This window comes from Orbicella faveolata, unplaced genomic scaffold (genome assembly GCF_042242905.1).
Source record: "Orbicella faveolata isolate gen_17 unplaced genomic scaffold, um_ofav_v1 contig_1, whole genome shotgun sequence".
Lineage (NCBI taxonomy): Eukaryota > Metazoa > Cnidaria > Anthozoa > Scleractinia > Merulinidae > Orbicella > Orbicella faveolata.
This window is the reverse complement of record NW_028301536.1, coordinates 23,894,265-23,916,445: the sequence shown is the minus strand read 5'-3', so window position 1 is coordinate 23,916,445 and position 22,181 is coordinate 23,894,265. Positions and strand designations below refer to the sequence as shown.

Genomic DNA, 22,181 nt, shown 5'->3' with positions numbered 1-22,181 from the left:
TCAGAATTGAAGGAGGTGAGTCGCCCAGGAAGAAGAAGAAGACAATCCTCCCTTGTCCGTCATCACCTGGATCCCCGCCATCGTGGTGAAATCGACAGCGGACAAACTCAGAAGGCCATCTTTATCTACTTCAAATGCTACATCAATCTGAGGCACGCCGCGTGGAGTCGGTGCGATGTCCACGAGATCAAAGCCGCCAAGGAGATTGTTGTCTCGAGTCAAATATCTCTCACCTTCGAAGACCTTAACGCAAGAATCGAGATGAAAAAACAAGAGAAAATAATTTTTTTACTCTCCCTAAGTAGACACACAGGTGCATTCAATATAGTCGCTGCTGCTTTTACATGCAACTCGGGACCAAAAAACATAACATTGAAATGATTTCCAAAGCAAGTCAGTTACAATATCAGGACAGGCAATTGCGAATAATGTGTAGACCTACGTTCTTGTTTTGAGTCACAGCCTGGCTAGTCCGAGGTCTCAACCCTCCGCAGTTCAACCCAACCCGGGAAGTAAAATTTCACGCCAGTTTTTAGACGGCTAGAGTGCGGTGAGTAAAAGACGAAAAGATATTTCATTCTTTTTCTATTTCATATATCCTCATGTAGATATAATACTTTCATTCCTTAAGGAGTTTCATTCCTTAAATACACTTCCTGAAATTTAATAGCGTTTTGGTTGTCGGCGTAAGTGGTAAAGATTTGAGTTTGTTTTGTTGGCACAGTTGAATTTCGCTTGATTAATGACGTCATCACCCCTCAAGTCATCTCAATTCCTAAGGACAGCGGTGTGATATCCAACAGAAGTAGGTCTTGGATTGCAGCACTTCCTTCGTTTGCTAATATGGCAGCATTAACAGCGGCTCCATACACCACAGCTTCTTGTAAATTGAGGCTTTTGTTCAGTGGTTTTCCATTGATATTATCTCTCGGTAGCTCTTGAACCCTTGGGATCTGCATAGACCCACCAGTCACCAGCATTTCATGAATTTGACCCCTTAAGAACGTGCTATCTCACACAGCTTTGTTTACTGGCTATAGTGTGCATCCAAATAAGTCATCATTTAATTCTTCAAACCTGTTATATAAATAACCTTCAATATGTTGGAGCGAGGCTCATTGAGACTTTGCCCAATACCAAGCAATTGCGACTAAACGAAAAGACCACATGTACGAAAATTGTGCAAAGGTTACGACTATTCTCGCCGTTTCTGAAAGGAAAAGAGCATACAACAATTATTACGCTACAAATATCACGTGCTTGTAAATCAGAGGTTTGCATCTTCCATGTGCTCCCCTCTCACTGTAGAAACTGATGTAAGAATCCCATCTTGGTTTAAAATTTTACCTTGGCTCCGAAGTTTAAAGGAATGAAACAAAAAAAAACTGAGTATTCTTCCCTCATCCTGGATGCGATTTCTTTTGTTTTATCCTCTTACACCTCGGAGTCAAGTTAGAATATTAACATATGGTAATATTAATCGCTAAATCAGTTTAATGAAGAGTTTGAATTTGACATACGAGGATAACGCTTCCTCATAAACGTCCCTCGCAAACTCTTGCCTTTTTTAAAATCTTTTTCACAAAATATTCACGTGTTCCAAAGAAATCCATGTAGTAACCAGAATTATATAGCAGGAGTTTTTTTCGCCAACAGCGCGCGCCCTCTTTGGTTACTTCGAGGCCACAAGACATTAAGCAATGAAAAGGAGTCTAAAGGTCTCTGTGCAAAACGTCACAGTGCAGGCAACTTTACAAAATCTATGACGTCAGAGGGTGACAGTGCTCTGTTACCCAGCGAATGTTTACAGACCACCGTCGATGTAGATGACATCTGCTAATGTGCTATCTAACAAAGCACCTTATAACTGGTCCCTCGGGAGACCAGTGAATTTTCCTCGGAAATATTAAGATTCTCGGGAAACAAAAATAACTGTTTTCGTCAGGACCAGTCATTCAGTTTTCATAATTGTACACACGTAAAATGCTATACTATTGTAAAACCAAACACTTCATCTTAACTACATGTAAAAAAACAAACTTAGCGCGTGTGATGGAGGTCTTCAAGTCGAAATCTTGCAAAAGAGCTTTAACAGCAACATCAGATGATTGAGCAGAGGATAAGATGAGCTTGGCTTGTTCAGAGGCAATGCTCAATCAATGAAAAGCTGGTTCTCTGGTGGTGATCTCTTTTCCGTGGTTCTTCATAATTTCCCTTCTAAAGTGATCTGCGCATAGTAAATCAAAGTCCCTTCCACCTAAATGGGTATCCCCACTTGTGGACTCGACTTCAAAGATTCCTTCTCCTATTGTTAGAATGGAAACATCAAAAGTACCACCTCCGAGGTCAAAGACAAGAACATTTCCTTCTTGTTCGGATTTTGTTGCGAGTCCAAAGGTAACGGCAGCAGCAGCAGTTGGTTCATTCATGATATTCAAAACATTGAGGCCGGCAATAATACCTGATAAAATAACATGAATACAGCAAGATTTATGCAATGCAATGAGAAAGAACTAAAAAAAAAAACTGTTTTTTTTTTTTTTTTTTTTTTTTTTTAACGAGGCAAAAGTTGACCTCTAGGGGTTAATTTTTGGTCTTAGTTAGAGTTTGATTTCAAATATATATAATCCGTTTTCTTCGTGTTATATATATATATATATATATATATATATATATATATATATATCTTTCTGTTTAACGTACCGTTTACCATTAATTGGGCATTTCTTCTTACCATTCGAGTTATACTTATCATAGCATCAACTGAAAAAGAGTGTTAGTATTGATTGGGGGGGGGGGGGTGGGGGTGGCGGGGGGTAGGGGGCAGAACCCTCCGCTTCCTAAACTTTCATCTCGCGACTCCCGCCCTTGTCCGTCCTGCTCCCGTCCCCTTTAAATTAAGAGACTCAAAACTCATCCTTGTCATTTAGCTGCACAGTCCTTAGGCTTTCCTTTTCTTTTTTCCTTTGCTTCCAGCCTTGCTCCGCTTACTCGTGTTTTATGACAGGTTCAGAGCGAGAACATTTCACGACCTATGACGTAACCACCGTCAAAGGGTCTCCTATGTAACGGAAAGAGCTTCCGTTTTTTAGCCCAAGGACAAATTTTCGTTTGGTCGTCGGCCCAGAAGTCTCCAAAGACGCTAAATGCAAGTAAAAAAACATTTTGAGTTCTTGTTTTTGAAAGTATTTGAATCAGACGATTGACGAGCATCATATTACATTATTTATGCTTCATTTTTCGAACAGTTAAAAAAATGAGAACTACAGTTGTATCTAATTGAAAAACAACTGAAGACCATATCTAGCTGGATATTAAAATTGGGTAGTACTTGTTTACTCATGGGGTCTTCACTCACCCATAAGTCATGCTAGGGATCTATTTAGTGAGCATTTACTGAATAAATGCACAGCTGTATAATCAAACCTGTATATAACGGCCCTGTATATAGCGGTCACCCTGTGTATAACGGTCACTGAACAACTTACAAAAAACCATCCCTTATATTTACTGTTAAGTTAACTTGCATATAGCGGTCATCTGTATATAACGGACGAGGTCACCCTTTAGACTTCCGGAATCCACAATTTCATTATCTTTTATACCTGTATATAACGGTCACGAAATTGGGTTACGATTAACGAATAATGACAAGCTTTATTCATTAGCTCGTTAAACAGCAGCCACCAAGGCAGGGGTCTCACAAAAATACAAATATTAGTACTAAACACGATTACTAATACATAACACGAAGAACTTTCTTTCGCACTGAGTAAAGTTAATGACATACTACATGAAATCAAGCTTCGAGCTCCGAAATGTCAGAAAACTATTACCGATTGTTTTTTTCTCTTGAAATCCATATTGTTACGTTAAAAGCTTTTCCTACATGGAAACTTAGATCCAACCCCTTAACCCTTTGAATACCAACCACGCATATATGCGTAATTAATGGTCCTGCTCTTTGTACCACTTGTGGCGTCATCAATTTAAATGTCATCAGACATTCTTGACAAGCAGATAGTAGTACTAGGCTAGGCCTTTCCGCACAATGGTCAGGTTTAGATATCGACGACATTCCGACGTTGCAAATCGAAAAACAACGTAATCAGTTTTGGTGCAAAAACGGTGGTAAAATGGTCCACTACGCCTATGATTGATCAAGGTCCATTTCTAGGCTTCGCCCGTAATTAACATGCAACTTTTCACGATTGCCAGAAAGAGCATACAACGGTAGCCGGTGTAAAAGGGCTGAGAAAAACAGAAAGGAAAGGGGGAATAAACAAAATTGAGAACGGTTTAAAGTCCAAATTTTGGCTTATGCGCATGCCCGGAATGAAAATTTTGCTCAATTTTGTACCTAATCCTCGAAAAATCTCTCCTTTTAGTAAAAAAAAGCTTCCTTAGCAAAACTTAGACTTATTTAGCGTCCTGGCAGCTAAAAAACCTGACTAAACGGTTAAAAACGGTATTTTTTGACGAAAGTTTGGTATTTAAAGGGTTGAAGTACACCACGGACGTTTTGTGGGACTTTTTTCATCGTGTTTATTGCGTTGCTGTTATTCGCTATTGTCAATAAAACGTAAATTGAGTGATTATTTGCGAATAAAAATATTGTTTATTGACTTCACGGGGAGTTTAAAGGAAACTTGTGTACAGCGGTCACCCTGTACATAACGGTCACCTGGCCATTTCCTAAGGGTGACCGTTATATACAGGTTTGACTGTATTTGAGACAGTCAATTTATTAATCAACAGCTAATTTTTTTCAATGTTTTACCAATCCGCTAGAAATCTTAGCATTTCTCATCTAACAATTAACATTTTTGCCAGTTATCTGATTCCCAAATCATTAAACCCAGTCCAGACCCTAACATTTTGCTGCCTCTTCCTCTATTTGATATCACAACTTTAACCAGGAGCCATAATCGGGGACGGAGACCGTAAGTCTTGGGATCCGCGCGCACCTATGATATGGGATAATTTTTCTATTTTTAGAACAAATTGCGCCATCCTGACGTCATATACTTGTACACCAGCTACTGGAGGGCGAAAGTATTAATTATTTGTTTACGTACCGCAGGCTTAAGTGTTCAGTTCAGCCTATACCTCACTTTTGACCAAAAAAAATGATCTTGCCGTCTTTGACTACAGCACAAGGAAGGCATGTACAGATACATTTAATGTAAAACGTGTAGGCATGCCTGAGTAACAAACAGTTCCTGAACGTTGAACTTTTTCATTTTGCAAATATCACAACACACCCCTGAATGGAAAAGGCTTTATGGGCTTGTTCGAAAGCTAGACTGCCCTCACATCACAAGTAGTTCCTTAATGAGCAATGCTTCATAATGCCCTTTCATAATTTATTTTCCAAGTTCAGTGGCGCACAGCCACTTTGATTTGCAGTTAAGCTGGCCTTTGTTAATTAAGCTGACTGGCTGAATACAGGCTAGCTGACAGGCTGTCTGGCTGACAAAAAAAAAAAAAATTGTTTGTTTCAACAACATTTTTCTGACTGGCTGACTGGCTGACTGGCTGACCGGCTGACCGGCTGATTGGCTGACTGGCTGACCGGCTGACCGGCTGATTGGCTGACTGGCTGACTGAGAGAACCCAATTGCAGTCCACATACTTTACCTCCTCAGGAAAGAAGGTTTTATTCTCTCCTTTGAATTGCACTTGAAACTTTAGTCTTCCCGAATCGTCTACCAGCTTAACGGAAAAGAGAATAAATGAAAACAAACAACGTGGAAACCTAATTGTCAGTTATATCCTTTGTCGTGTAAAAGGTGTTGAAGGTGAACAAGGTTAAATAATTTGCTGGGGTAAGACAGGAGAAAGAGGTACTCATTAAACAACAACAACAACAAAAAAGAACAAGAATATTTACAAGTGTGGCAGACTTAGACAGCATACGTAGCACCTCTCTCAAACAATCCGCTTAACCTACCTGCAATTTATGCTTAACTTCTCCTTCATACTTTCATCATTACCTCGAAAGGCCAACTCTTCATGTCAGACGCCACAGAAGGCTCGTCGAAACGACGGCCAATAAGGCGCTTGATGTCTGAAAAGGACACAGATCAATACAATGCAGTAAAATTAAGTATAAATCAAAAGATTAAGGCATGATTGGTGGAGCATGGTTAAAAACTAGGTCGAAGACATGAATTGTGGTTCGAGTTCAGCACGTAAATTTATGAATGCTGATTTAATGTTCTTCGGATGCAGTTCTTCTTGACCCTATCGTATAGGCCCCGGCTTGTCCTTATGATAAAGGCTCGTAAATCACATTTCCGCAGGCATTGCAGCTTGTTTTCCACTGGATATATATATATTTTTTCAACGGATAGCGTTTTCCATCATTTGAAAACTTGCTCCTAACTATTTGTTTCTGTTATCAGCCTTTAGAAATGGGGCGAAATCTTAGCTAGACAGTATTGTCCAGTTATACGACCCCACAAGCTGAAAGCTTTGATTTGTAATCGTAGGTTGTATGTATGCATATATGTATGGAAGAAGAGGAAGGAAGGAACGAACAAACGAAACGGAACAGAGCTGCACAGGCCCTTAGCTAAGAATAATAGCTAGATTGTCGGTAAAACAATCGTTATGTAAACGATTTGCTTACATTCTAGATTCCAGCAACTAAACCCTTAAAATTATTAAATCAAATGAAACTTGAGTTAGCATAATAATTACCTAAATAATTAAGCCGTCCACATCATAGTAGAGCATCTAGGAAATGGCAGGAACTGTTCCTGATACGTCCATCGAGTTATGGTTGCACTTGGGAGATTGGGGGAGAGTAACAGAAGCAACTCGGATCTCACGCGTCTTCGCGTTTTCTTGAGCCAGGGGCACCCAACGGATCGTTTCGGTAAATTATCTTTTCGGAAGGCCTTTATTCCCTCTGATTTTCTTAAGAAAATTATCACCTCGAACTTTCGTGATATGAGAAATTTAATGTCTGTTGTTTTCGGATTGTTAAAAATGTCGTTTTGAGTACCGAAAAAAGGTCAGCTATCATTTTCAGAAAGGCGATAAGACCTAATGTTTTCGGGAAATGGACAAAAAAGCACTCATAAATTCGAGAATACTCAAGTTCCCCTAAAATAACTGAACAGATAAAATTATTTTAGCACAACCTAAAATTAACCTACAGAGCTTTAAAAGTACTCCAGATGGCCCAAAACAGCATTTAAAAGCATTCGATAGAAAACGGTCGTTGGGTGTCCCTGTTGAGCGTTGTTAGTTGCCATTCAAGTACATTCTTAACTTGATAGATGAAAGTTAAGCACGGACTGATTCTAATTACAACGACTTTATTCACGTTATTCAATACAGAATATTTGATGTACTCTATGCAAATAAGTTCTATTGTGTTTGAAGAGGTCAGGAGACCTTGTCACGCCTAAAAGACCTTTTCTTCAGGTTCACAACCGCATACGTGGTATGGAAACCATGCATGCTTATGAGGTCAGTAGTAAAATTGCTGGTTGTGGTGTCCAAGATCGGTGCGGAATCTAAACTAAGTATGGCTGCGGTATTTATCACGTTTTATTTAAGAGCTCGATCTGAAAATAGTGTCAATGCTTCCTCTGGCTAAGCCTAAATAATGCAAAAAAAGTCGTCAAGTCGGTACGCCCTGTCTATTCCGGCCCGCGAACCAACAAGAAAGATCTTGCACAATGGTCGCATAATTATTTTGGTGTCAACCGTCTCTTTCGCCCAGACACTGCAGGCTACCACTTCACGTGAGACAATGAATTTTTACGGAATTCATTAAATGTGCTGCGTGGTTTTTCGCGGTTCTCCTTCAACCTCGATTCCCGGGCTTGAGTCATTAATACATTCTGTAGTGATTGTTAAATCGGATATACAGGCTAATCACGATTTCTCGAACCCTCCATTTTCCAAACTTCCTGCCACCTCGAACAAAAAGTGATTTTCCCTTCCCTTGGTTGAACGCCACAATTCTACCTCCAAATTGCCAGACTACCCTTTCAAAATTTTCGGCGTTTCCCTTGCAGGTTCTAAAAATCGGGATTGAACTGTACTCTCTTTATAGTGGGTACATGCATGGCTCGACCTTGGTTTGACCACGGGCGCATTACCAGCAGAAGTATTCAAGGCGGTTAAGTAACATAAATGATTTGCATTGGTATTGATGCACACCTACCAAACACTGCGTTGCTTGCGTTTTCAAACATTTGTAAAAGCGACAACGCTCGGCGTAGACTCATTGCCTTTGTCGTTTTTGATTATCTCTGGCTTCTCATTTCGAAAAATAGTGACACCGGTGTAACAAGTTCCAAAATCAATTCCGATTGCTGTAGCCTTAGACATGATTTTGAAATTTCACGGCTCTTACTCTGCAAAGTTTCTCTAGCGAATAGTGCGTTGAGAGGTCGCGCATCACTTGCTTTGCAAGCAAGTATGGAGCTTTACATTTTTAAACCCCTGGGAATATTTCCCCTACAAAAGAAAAGGGATGTACGTCGTTGTGAATAGACCAATTTCGATCTATTAAAATTCAGCATAACACAACAGACCTCAGCACGAGGCTCTGGGGAATAAACCCCACAAACTCTGTAGATATTCTCCAGAGTCTCATACTGAGCTTTTTTTTTCGGCTGAATTTTTAATATATCGAAATTGGTCTTTTAGGATTACTGATTTCTTTTGGGCTCTTTGGGCGGATATTTAAAGGCAACTATTACTGGACGTTAAACTTGAAACCGAGGGAGAGTAAATAGAAAAACCGATCAAATTCTACTTCGAGAATCAAACATACACATAATTAAAAATATAAGGTCTAAACCGGGGTAACGAAAATATTATATTCTGGCATAAACCAGGGGTGTAATTTTCTACCACAGGGAGGCACACACCTTGCAATTTGTTTAATTATTTATATTGTTCCCAATTAGTACAATAGTGCTAAATAAACTAGACACTTAAATAAAGCTATTTCTTTTTTTATTGTTATTTATTTAATACAAATTTCGAAAAGTATCCCACGGTAAGGGCCAACTCCCTAACTTGTTTGGCGTCACAAAAGCCTCTTCGAAACGACGTCCAATTAAGCGCTTGATGTCCAATGTAAAAAAGGAAGCATGCTTATATTAAACAACTAGATTATGAGGCTGAAGGCCGAATCAACTATCACCTCATAGAAGTCGAGAGCGAATAATCTAATTGTTTTAGTAAAAATCGTAATAAACGAATCATATCTCGGCAAAAAAATGCCAATCTAATGTAACAACATCCACGTAAATAGTACACCTGTAGCTTACAATAGACTATCACGAGTACGAAATATTATTGACAGCTTTGAAAACTCACTTTGAAAACGAGAACGGCGCCCTAATCGAAGAGAGGCCAATCGAAAATTGGAAAAAGTCCATGAAAAATACCTCGATCACCACTCAAAGTACACAAGAGCGGCTGAAATGGTTTATCAATTACAGGAAAACTCTTTAAGGTCCTTTAATGGTAATTGTTTACGATGGACATCGTGCAATTGTGAAAACTGTGCGGCTGTGGCTGAACGAAGTTTTGGATTTGAACAACGTGCTGATTGTGTGGATGAAGCTCCGGGTGAAGCTGCGGGGTTGTCAACTGCGTCTGGTTCACGTCAAAACCACTGGTTGAAGGAACAGCTAAAGCACTAGGACGTGGACTGGATTGATCGTTAGAAGTATGGCTCTGGCCACTGTAAAATTAGAAATACAAAACAAACAAAAATCCTTTAAATACAATTTCAATTGTTTACCTTCTATAAGCCCGCTTGTTTACAGAAATATTTTCACGTACGAGTACTATCCATCCGGGTATTTTCCTCGGATGGGCACTATGGGCTGATAATGTCTCTCCTCGGATGAACACTATCGCGTCACGTGATCAATGTAAACCAATAAGAATCGGAGAAAGTTAAGCGGTGAACTATAATGGCTGATAGTGTGCAATAGCTCAGCCAATCAGATTGCGGCATTTGCATTAGTATACTAGTAGATTTTTACTAAATATATATATGCACGTAGAATTTACCGGAAAGTACAGTTATACAGCAGGCCCGAGGATATGGGCTTTGGACGGATTGCAGTATTTATAAATGCTTATTAACGCGCATCGCGGGGTTTTTGTCTATCGTACAGGTTCCACTTGTTCACCTTATAAGCCACACACCTATACAATGGACATACGTTTCCTGTGATATGAAAAAACACCCCCCCCCCCATAGTCTGCTATTATTGTGGGCTAATTCCTAACGATACGTATGTCACCTATTAGAGTCTCAGAGGATTAATTGAAAGAAAAGCTTTAATTTGACGAGACTCGAGTTGAAAAATCTACCAAAAATAAGAAGCAACCCGGTTACTAAGCGCATGTCTATCGAATTGAGGTTGCACATGAAAGGTTCGGGGAGAACGTAACGAAAGAAGCAACTCGATCTTACGCGTGTTCTCTCGACCTCCTCTGACACCAACTGCACACATAACTTTCGGTAGAGATCGATAAGCTAAAAATGGACCAATTTTAATCATACCAAATTAATTCATACCACGTTGTACATGTTCCTTCTTACTTTATTTATGCAAACGATTTCTGTTGTGTGTTTGAAGAAATCAGTACCGAGGCTCGTCATGTTTACTATTGTTTTTTAACAATTAGACTACAAGCTCAAAGAAAACGAGGCCGGGCAGTCTAATTGTTTTGCATGGAAAAAACGGGGCGAACAAGAGGGCGGCAGGAGGTGGGGAGAGGCAACTAATTTCATCAACATTCATTGAAGGGGAATGTCACATTCTCATTTCATACCCCCCAAGAAATACCATATTTTTACTGTCCAATTGAAACAAAGTCATTGACAATTGTAATTCACTTGACGGTTTGTCCTCATGGCAATTGGCGATAAGTTTCTGAATTCCAGTTAAAGGCATGTCTAACTTTGCTTTGCCTCTGTTACCAAAAAAGGATACTAATCACTATTAGGGATAAAGAGACGACACTTCTGAACAAACATATGTAAATCAATAATATCAATTTATTTTTTGACGCTTTAGAATTAAAAATGTCTCTGGTAAAGTACTCCGACGGTGACTCACTTCGTAGATGGTTACAAAATTTCCTGTAACACCTCTCTACAAAGCTTTACTTTTCTAACGATACAAAAACAAAATTTATCCATATTTCTTTTGATTTCTTGTATGATGGAGTTCTTCTGCTGTGTTTTTCAACCTGAAATGAAAAGAATATATGCATTTTTAGGGCAACATTGTATTATTGTTCTTCAACTGCACTGTAATTTCTGTTACTAACCACCTCGTTTAAAACAAAACGCAATGTTCGAGAGATCAAATAAACGACACATGAAATAATTCTCGAAAATTTGATACCGTGGCAAACGAGTGGCTTATTTAATAAAGAAAATGTTAAGAAATTCTCCAAATTCGGTAAACTCAGGTATCGAGAAATATTTCACTTCTAGAATCAAGAAATTAAGTTGTCGCGGAATTTCATTAACGAGGTGTTAGGTTATGTTCTGATTCGAACTGATGTAGATCGAATACAGTTACATGCTATCGATAAGGTCTGTATAAGGTAGTTTTCACAGGATCAAAGGAGCAAATAAAGTGAAAAAAAAAAGCTTCAGATGGTCCAAACAGAATCCATACATAAAACTGTGGAATACAAACCAACATGATCTTTTGTTTGGGGGAACGTGTATTCGATTTTGTAATTCGTTCATATTAAGCTATATGAAGTTACATACTTATACTCAAGGAACCCTAACCTGTGATCTCAATAAATTTGCCTAGTTACACGGATCAATCGTGACTTGAGAACATACTTTTCGTTAAGAAAAAAAAAAGGTTAGCAGTTTGGCATTTCCAAGATGGAACCGATCACCCAGAGTCCAATGCAATCAGCACCATAATACTGCAGGGACGACAACTACATTTTACCGCTCGGTAGTAGTAGCAGCAGTATTACCTATTTTGGTTTGTTCTGTTCACTCTTTCGGCATTTCTGATCTCTTGATATTTCCAAAGGGTGCAAAAGGCTGACCCTGCGGCATATTGGAGCGGCCAATGGCAAGTCCTCCAATGGCAGGTCCACCCAGGTGTACTGAAAATGCAACCATAAACAACAGCTTTAAGTTCTTGACGTTAATTGGACAGCAATATTAAACTCTTAGCGGAGCACACATTTACACAATTCTTGCTTTCTTTGTAAGTCATCTAAAAGTCAAACAAGTAATCAGGGCATTTGCTCGACTATTGGGGCGACTATTCAATTTCCATAACGCTGGAAAGGAGTAGTCGGAAAGGAGGAGCATTTATTTGCGTACTACAAATTTGGAATTACCGTAAATAATCTATTATCTAATATTTACCAAAAGACACAATCAGAAAGTATTCATTTTAACTGTTCCCAGTCCTTGTGTGCCCTCGGCAAATGGAATTGCTCAGAGTTAGGAGTGGTCTCATCTTCGTCAGTTCCCTTTCATATCCAGCTCAATCTTATGAAAGGGGTAACACTTCACGTAAGTCTTTCCATGGACCAGTTACACTCTACGAAATATCACGGCACTTGATTTTGTTCCTTGAATGGTCCTGTTCTTTCTACACTATCTTCTGTCGATGGAGTACTTTATAATAATAACGTAACGTAAAATTATAGTCACTCATGAAACGCGCCTTCCGGTTGGTACTAAATAAATGTAAAAATCAAGGTTTACTTACGGCCAACGGGTAGCGTAGCCGCAGGCAGGGCGCCAGTTGCGGGCACAGCGGCGAATGATGGTACAGCCGCGACTTGATGTGCGACTGGTGCAAACAGTGGGGCGTGGTAGGTGGCAGGAAGTGCCAGAGGCGTAACAGCAGCTGCGGGTAGCGCGGCCGGGAGAGAGGAGGGTACAGCCAGTGGTCCAGGACCAACCGCACCAAATGGAACTATTTGCCGCTTTTGTTTTCCCCGTTTCTGGGCAATGCTATTTTTAACATCGAATGTTGCCAAGGCATGACCAGGGAAACCAATGCTAGTAAATCCAGGATGTGTGATGGGGTGGCCATAAGGTGCGGCGTAACCCCAGCCTCCGTGTCCGTGACCAAATCCTCCATGTCCGAATCCTCCATGTCCCCAACCCCATCTTTTAAATCCTTTCAAGCTTCCCTTAGGGATTTTGGAACGATACACGGATGTACCAGTTACACCACCAACTCCATGATAGCCAGCTAAGCCTAAAACAGAGTAGAAAATTAGAATACCAAATGTTTGCTTTTTCTCGTTAGCCCCGAGTTCAAATTCTCGGTCACGCTTTGTAAATAGCCAACTGCAAGTTGGGATTTTTAACTATGTTACGTTTATTTGAAATATTTGTTTCCTTTGTTCCAATGTCATGCCTGTAAACTAGCTAAGCTTAGTGCTTATATAGTTTAGTGCATGACCACCATTACATTTTACATTGCTTCTTTACCGCGTTCTTGGAGACTATCTTCATGATATTGTCTTGATAACACGATTAGAAGCCGAACAAAAAAGATTCAGATCTTATTTAGTAGATAACAACACCTCTGATTAGCTTAAGGACTCACTACTAAAATACTTTCATTAGTTTGTACACTTATTGGATTAATTAGATCACTGACAATATTGTATCTCGAACCGTTCACGTGCAAATGGCCATTTCACTAGATTTCGATGTACAAGCGACTACATGCAGTCCACCCTCTGACTCAGACGACTAGTACTGCCCATTATACAAGTAGCAGCTTGCTTCTGTATCATATATGACAACGTTTAATGCAAGTAAATCTACATAGCTCTACTGTTGGGTTACCTCCCATTCCTCCGAATCCATATCCAAGACGGTAGTTGTCGCCACTGGCATAGCCATAACCTAGATGAATAGTTTGTTTCTTATGCTCAGAGTAATCAGCTGCCACAGGGATCTCTCCACGAGTGTTCGGCTTAACGTCCTTATTCTTCTGAGGAACTTTTGATCGGGCAAACCAGAATGGGTATCCGTAGCCATATCCATAACCTGGATATCCGAGTCCATAACCATAGCCTGGGAAACCAAATCCATGACCAAGTCCTAAGCCGCCAACGTATCCTCCAAATCCTAATCCGTAACCTCCGCATCCTCCGCATCCTCCACATCCTCCACATCCTCCGCATCCTCCGCATCCTCCGCAACCTCCGCAACCTCCGCAACCTCCACAGCCGCAGCCCCCGCAGCCCCCAAAGGGGATTCCACAGCGTTTAGATGCCTTCCCCTGGGCTGCTGGCTGATCTTGAGCTTTGGCAGGTACTGATACTGGTTGACCAGGCTTTGCAGCGCTGGCCACCGCAGCTGCAGCAACATTTGTTTTATCTCCCTGTGAGGGTTCCCCACCAGCTGGCTTTACTGACAATGGCGCCGCCTCTTTCGACGGCAATTTTTCATCATGAGCATTATCAGAAGAACCTTGGGCACCCACGTTAGATTTGCAGCACCCTTCATTGAAAAACGTCCAGGGTCCACCTCCAATGGGTGTGGGTCCACCTCCAAGACAAGGAGCTCCAAAGCCACCATAACCTCCGAAGCCACAGCCACCACAACCTCCACAACCTCCGAAACTTCCACAACCTCCACAACCTCCACAACCTCCGTAACCGCCATAGCCACCCCAGCCTCCAAGGGCGCCACATCCACCCCAGTTCCAATCACCAAGTCCTCCACAACCACCCCATGGTCCTACACCTAGGTCACCCAGCCCGCTACATCCTCCACAACCCCCCCATAGTCCCCATCGTTTGCTTGCCTTTTCGTCCTTTTTATTGGCCTTAGGGGGAGATTTGTTCTCTTTGGCTGCCTGGGGGCTGTCTTTGGATTGCTCTTCTGGTTGTTCTTTGTTGTTTTTAGCCAGGTTAGATCGGAAGATTCCGCAACCACCACATCCACCGCATCCCCCACATCCATGTCCACATCCTCCGCATCCTCCATGACAACATCCTCCACATCCTCCGTGGTGCCCATATCCCCAACCGCCACATCCTCCACATCCTCCACAGCCACCAAACCAGTCACAATGTCCGATGTCGCCATACCAGTCTCCATGACACCCCCATCCACCGTGACAACCACCACATCCGCCACATCCGCCACATCCGCCACATCCGCCACATCCGCCACATCCACCACATCCGCCACATCCGCCACATCCGCCACATCCGCCGCATCCGCCGCATCCGCCAAGTCCACCTAGTATGTAATCAAGGCCACCGTTATTGCCACATCCACAACATCCACCACAACCACCACAACCACCACAACCACCACAACCACACCGCTTGGATTCTTTCTTCTTTTCGTCTTCAGCACTCCTCTTTCCTTTCGGTGCCTCCTTCTTTTCTCCAGAGATCTTTGACTTTCCACAACAAGAAGCACAGCCAAATGGACCAGCCACTGTATTGTACCCACTTCCACATGGATCTAGGACCTGTTTGAAATAATCTTACTCAGTAAACGAGAAGACAGATTATACACTCTTAGCCTCGAGTCTTAGAAAGGCGTCTTCTTGTATATTTTAAATTCTTCCTTACGGCTTGCTCGTTACTTTTTCCCCTGAAAGAGGCTTTTAGGACAATTTGGTTGACTGGCTTACAGGACACGACCAAACTTGGTCGTACAAGTTATAAATTGTAACTGAATAAGCGCGAAGATAATACTGAGGAATATTGTTACGCCCGTAATTGTGGCAGTATAGACGAGGCCCGCACTAAAACGTCTGCACACCAATACAATAACACCGTAATTGAGCGAAAACCCACTAAACTCTATTGCGAATCCGCTCAATAGAGTTGTGTGCTTAGTACGGGTTCATGTTATAGAAAATTTGGAAAGAGTGTTCGGTACTTGCTGAGGCCGGGTGTCCGCTTAATACTAACGCCTGGTTCACACTTGTGAGATAAGCATAACACAAGCGAAATAAGCATAAGCGCAAGCACAAGAAAAAAGGAACATGTTTCTTTTTCTTGTGCTTATGCTTGTGCTTATTTCACTAGTGTTATGCTTATCTCACAAGTGTGAACTAGGCTTAAACACTCGATGTTACGGTATGACGTAACGTTAGAAAGAGTTTCCTTTGATAGCACGGTAATGATAATAACAATCAGCAAATGTTCTTATATTGAGCTATACGGGATACAAGCAATGCAAGCTTTATTTTTAACCAACTGTCATGTTCTTATTGTTTTTAACGTCGTCTGGGTTGTTCAAGGTTTTCTGTTACACTATTTCAAATGGACCAGCAAAAAATTGACTTCTTCTCCACACATTCCCTAAATAACTTAGTCCTTACAAAGTTTAGCCGTGGACTTCCAACGTTTCCGAAATTTCCCGAGGAATGTACATGTAAAGGCTTTAGAGTTATTTCCGAGGTAGATCAGGAAATGTTTCAGCTATGTTTACATTGATGGCAGCATTAAAACGTGCCGCGATCACGCTGACTTAGATGTCCATATGTGATTGGTTCTCAAGAGGTAAAGATGAGCCAGAATCAACGGTATGTCTTAAAATATATCGTGACATGGCTGTTGTGATGATATGCCAATTGTCTAGATCAGCCAATCAGCGTTAAGTTTGACTGTGTGCTCTAGTGTTGTTCGTTTTACAACATGGCCGTGTAGCAGTGCTTTGTTCTCCGAATAAAGTTCTGTTGAGTTTACTGTTTATCGAGTTTATCGAGCCTGTTTTATAAAGCTGTGTTAAAATACATTTTCTTTTTGTCGAGAGTTAGTTTACCATATCTTCGACAGCTTTTAGCAATACGAGCGCCGAGCTGAGTTTGACATACTATGTCCTTCAGTTTGTTTCCATAAGCCAATTATTTGCGAAAACGTACTACTTCAATAACTTCCTTCAAGACCAAAAAACACAACCCGTCATAATAAAGCCGTTATGTTGCTTAGGAATGAAATAAGGTACACGAGGACAGTAAAAACCGGCGTATAAGAGATTAAGAACCTATAGCCTCTAGTTTGGCTTTTAAATACCCCAAAATATAAGAACCTGTTTAGCCTAACAGAAAATAAAACAGGTTCTTATGTGAATAATCAACTAAATTATGATTATCAAAATGTGGTTTTATATATACTAAATTGAAAATAATTATGCAGTATCAGTGTTTAAGCATTTAGTCCTGATAAGTAAATTTTGATAACAGATATTGTAGTAAAGGCCACACCCAAGCTTGTAGTAGATGTTTTGGTCCACAGCAATTAAAAATCACTAGTGGAAAACAAGAACCTTTTTCAGAAACTCATTAGCCTGAATTTTCAATAAGAAAATATATAGATCAAAATACAAGAACCTGTTTAGAATGACTTAGAAAAATCTAAGTTCCTCTAGGATTTTTACTGTAAGCTTTAAAGGCAAGCGTAATAAGAATCTGCGTTAAATATAACGAAGATAAAATGCGATAAAAGAGGTATGGTTGAACAAGTAAGTAACAAACGTATTTTGTATTTCTGGAGATAGCGAATGACCACTAAACAGATAATGTCAGCATATCTCTCATTTTCCAACGATGCTCTTTTAAGAATTTTAATGGAAACAATTAAAAAAGCGGGAATGGTTATATATGTGCGCTACGCGTTGTATGAAACGGGAACAACGAGGCCAACACCTCCCAAGACTAACCGCGTTACAAGAATAAAATTAGAAAATGGGAAATGTATGTCTTTTTCTGAAAAGAGGTAAAACAAAAGTACACGCCTCAAAAAACATTTTAATTTATATATAGACAAAAAAAATTAACAAGGAAAATCAAATAAACTAAATTAAACTGCAAAAGGAGATTTAAAACCAGAGGCAACTCTTTTTTATCGATTCGTTTTCATAGCGTGAAAGATGGTAATTTTATTCTCATGTCTTTTACAGTTGTTCTGTACTTCTCGAAGTAAATAACTTTAAGTCATAGCCTATATACCACAATTTAGCTAACCACCGAAGTCACCAGTTACAACCAGCACAGAGTACAATAGGGGATATAACTGTTAAATGAAAAACAAATAAACTCAATGTTTTCTTTTATTCATATTGAAATTTCATGTCAGTGATAGCCAAAACAATGAAATATTTGGCTTGCGCCTTTTACATTGGTGTTTATATCTATACGTTCATTTTTAACTAATAAATAAGTCACTTAATGTCGTTTTAAGTGTTATTTTTGTTTTGTTTTGATTTTCTGCTTTCCTGCTTAAATATCGATTAAATTCCTGGAACATTTCTATTGCGAGCGAAGAGCAAATGCTAATTACAGAAGTCCAAAATCGCTTGATGTTGTTAAAATGAGAATAAGTAACCACCAAATAAGAGCTCAACGCCGAGGGAACACACTGAATCACGTCAAAAGACATCTCACCCTTCGTCGAAAATAAAACCGTCATTGCCATATGTTCATGATAATGATTTAGCTTAACTTAATGAAGATTTATCACAAGAAGAATGTATAACTGATGATAAAGACTTATAGAAAATGAGAACTGCGCACTCGCATTATCAACTCTTCAGATACAATTTGGGTCACCAGTTCCGGCTGGTTTTAACTAGAGCATAATGCAAGCATAAACAACGTAAACGAACATAAACATTTCCCAACAAAGATTTTATTGAACAACGCACCACTGCGTCTGCGTTTCCCGCTAATGTATATGCTTATGTGCTGATGAAAACCGGAATTCAAACGCCACTTTGACCGAAACAATGGAAAATAATTGGTTGCAGACACAGGAGAACGTAAAACGCAAATTAAATAAGTAGTGAACGCAAGGATAGAAACGACATAATTCAATTACGTAAAGTGAGATTATTGGTGGTTATCCTAATGCGTCAAAACTTAAATCAACTACTTTTCTCACTTGTTACTAAGTAAACTCGACATTTATCGCCAATCTCTACGGTACAAACACTGTCTTTTCACTGAAACACCGTGAGGTAATCCCGGTTCGTAAGTCATCTTTAGATTCGATATAACAAGGAAAGCCATAATTTAACATGTACATTTAGCCCTGGAAACTCCATTTTCTTGGGGCTAATAAGCATGTATGTAGTATCAAGGACCACTAATGGACATATTTGCGATACTAAGAAGACGTTAGTCCAACTGGAAAACTACCTCATGACGTTTTACATGAGATGGTAAAAGGAAATAATCCACCTTAAAATTCAGCGTGATTTGAGCACTGCTATATGACAGGCAGGTAAATGTTGGATGCGACGAAGGGATGGCACATTGAGACTCATAATTCTGCTAAAGACTGTCATTACTTTCATTTCTTACCTCAACATCGCCTCCACAGGGTAGGCCACAACCAGTGAAGCCACGACCGTAGCCCAATCCATATCCTAAGGCGCCATATCCCAGCCCGCCGAAGAAAGGATACCCATAGCCGTATCCTAATCCGTATCCTCCATATCCAAGTCCGCCATACCCTCCATATCCTCCATATCCTCCATACCCTCCATAGAAAGGCAATCCAAGATATCCAGCGCCGCCACAACAGTATCTTTTTCCAGCCTTGTTATTGCCAGGGTTGTCTGATGGTGGTGCACAACCGCAAGCATTCTTTTCTTTTTTATCGTCATTTGATTCTCCGCTTTCTGCTGTTTGTCCTTCTTCTCCTTTGTCTTCTACAGGCTTGTCGTCATCGGCTTCCCGTTTTGGTTTAGTCTCGGGCTGCTGCTTTTTATCCTTTTCTGAAATTTTGGATCTGTAGAAGCCACAGCCTGGGCCCCATCCACCGAAGCCTCCGAAGCCTCCAAAGCCCAAGCCACCGTATAAAGGTAAACCATATCCGCCCCATCCCCACCCACCGTGGCCAAACCCTCCATACCCTAGTCCATGCCCAATCCCTCCAAATCCACCACATCCTCCCAATCCACCCCAGCCGCCAAAACCACCACAACCTCCAAATCCACCACAACCCCCACATCCACCACATCCACCACACCCACCACATCCACCACAACCTCCAAATCCACCACAACCTCCACAGCATTTTTTGTCCGCTTTGCCTGTTGTGTCGCGCTTTGTTTTACCGCTGTCTTTCTCATCTTTAGGAATGTTGGACTTATAGAAGCAGGAACCGAAAGGCCCATAACCTAAGAAGGGGCTGTAACCACCGAAGGCAGGAACTCCGAAGCCGTATCCAGGATGTCCGTAATTAGCCCAGCCTGGATATCCGAAACCAGCGGGAACACCAACGTGTCCATAACCACCATAGCCGTAAAACCTCTTCGCTACATTTTCCCTCCTGTTTGCCCCCTTTTTACTGGATTTTGTAGGAACACCAGATCGGAAGAAGGATGTGGGAAACAATGCTGGGCTGGGTGCAAATCCAAATCCTGGCCAACCTCCCAAACCATAACCATAGGGTCCGAGTCCAACACCGTAATAACCGCCCCAAGGGCCAGCAAAACCGCCATAATATCCAAGACCATAACCCCAAGGATGTTCTACCCCAAATTTTTTAGAAGAAGCTTGGTTTTTTTTGCCTTTTGGTATGGTGGACCTGTACCAATAGCCAGGCCAGCCAAGACCTGCTCCGATTCCATATCCAGCACCAAAACCAAAACCATAGCCAGGCGAGAATCCACCGGGATAAAAACCTCCAAATCCTAATCCATGAAGTCCACCCCAACCGGGATAGCCCCATCCACCAAACTGGCCGTGGTGGAACCACCTTTTAGCACCTTTTTGTTTCTCATCTTTGCTGCTTTCGATCTCTTCATCTGCCGCCTCTCTTGAAGTTGATTCTTCTGGGGTTTGTTTAACAGAATTTGTATCTTCCAGTTTTTCCTCATTTTGCAGTTCCTGTTTTGCTTCGTCTCCCTCTGCGGACTCGTTTTGTTTATCTCCCGCTGGTTTGTCCTCTTCCTTTTCCTTTGGTTCCTCAGCTGAAGAATCAGGTGCGTCTTCTTCAGGTTCTTCTCTTTTTAACCGCTCTTTTTCGTCATGGTCTTGAGCAAGCGGTTTACCGTGTACAACGAGAAGACTTGCTATGACTAGAAATACTAATAAAAGAGAACGATGCAGTCCCATCTTGGCTACAGTCTTCCGTGAGGCACGAAAGACCAAACTAAGCCCTTGGTGAAACCACACTGATCTTGCAAATAAGAGAACTACACTTACGTAAGTTATTAAATATTCTTTTGTAATATCTAAAATAACGTGGCAAATAAAACATTTAACAGACAAAACATTTTGCCTTTGATTTTAAAATGTAAGAAAACTTCAATTGAATGATCGAAGAGTCTATATAGCGATTATCAAGTTATTTATGAAATTAAATGTGCGCTTTATTTTAAAAACGAGTTACTTTCTTTGATATTTCTAAGAGAGAAATCATTGGTCATACTGATTAATATTCAGGTCACCTGTTTGAGAAGACAGGGGTGGGTGATTTTGCTTTGTTCAAATTGTTATGGCTGTGTTGGCCCCGTGAAGAGTCAGCTGGTACCCAACCATATTTGGTTACCTCCTACAAATGGTCAACTGCGCTAATCTAGAGGAACTGTTGATCTAAAAGAAAATAAAGTCATCACGCTACGATTGCAATAAATTGCTCATTTGTATATCGCTTTAAAATTGTATTTTGAAGCGTTTTATGTTCAGACCAATTATTTTGTCTAACTTGTGGACAAAGAACAATTTCTTTAATCAATTATCATGTCACAAAGCAAAACAAACAATTAGAATTTTCACACGGATTCTGTAGAAATATTTATCGATCTCAGCCTCAGAATGTTACAAACAACAGTCTCTACACAAGGCTTCACGTTTCAACTTATTAACGGCGTTTTACTTTACTTCTTTTTGGTTATGGTCAAAAAACATTTATCGAACGTTGTCACAGCTTTTACGCGAGTATCCGATATTTTTGGCGGATGTTTTCTTTGCCTGTTTTACTTTCTTGGATGGAATTTTAATTCCGCCAAATTGTGCATTCGATTTTAATTATATGGAAAAAGGTCACCGATTCCTTTGTTATTTAGTTGACCCTCTTGAGAGGTCAATCAAGTTAAACTCTTTCGGCAATTAAAATATATTAAATTTAAGTCAACACCTTGTTAAACAGGACGACCACCCGCGAAACCAAGCGCGTTGGAAACTGGTGCCATT

At 40.6% G+C, this 22,181-nt stretch overlaps 1 protein-coding gene and 1 pseudogene across 1 annotated transcript; both read right to left on the bottom strand.

Moving 5' to 3' along the window:
* Positions 1–10,949, bottom strand: LOC110054571 (heat shock 70 kDa protein 1-like; annotated as a pseudogene).
* Positions 10,950–11,035: 86 nt separating this feature from the next.
* Positions 11,036–21,213, bottom strand: LOC110054601 (uncharacterized). Its single transcript, XM_020760949.2, has 5 exons — positions 19,341–21,213; positions 13,853–15,497; positions 12,756–13,253; positions 12,004–12,138; positions 11,036–11,247 (listed from the first exon to the last, which is right to left on the bottom strand). Exons 1-4 carry the CDS (start codon positions 21,099–21,101, stop codon positions 12,023–12,025), a joined length of 4,020 nt encoding a protein of 1,339 aa, XP_020616608.2. The 5' UTR covers positions 21,102–21,213; the 3' UTR covers positions 11,036–11,247; positions 12,004–12,022.
* Positions 21,214–22,181: the final 968 nt, after the last annotated feature.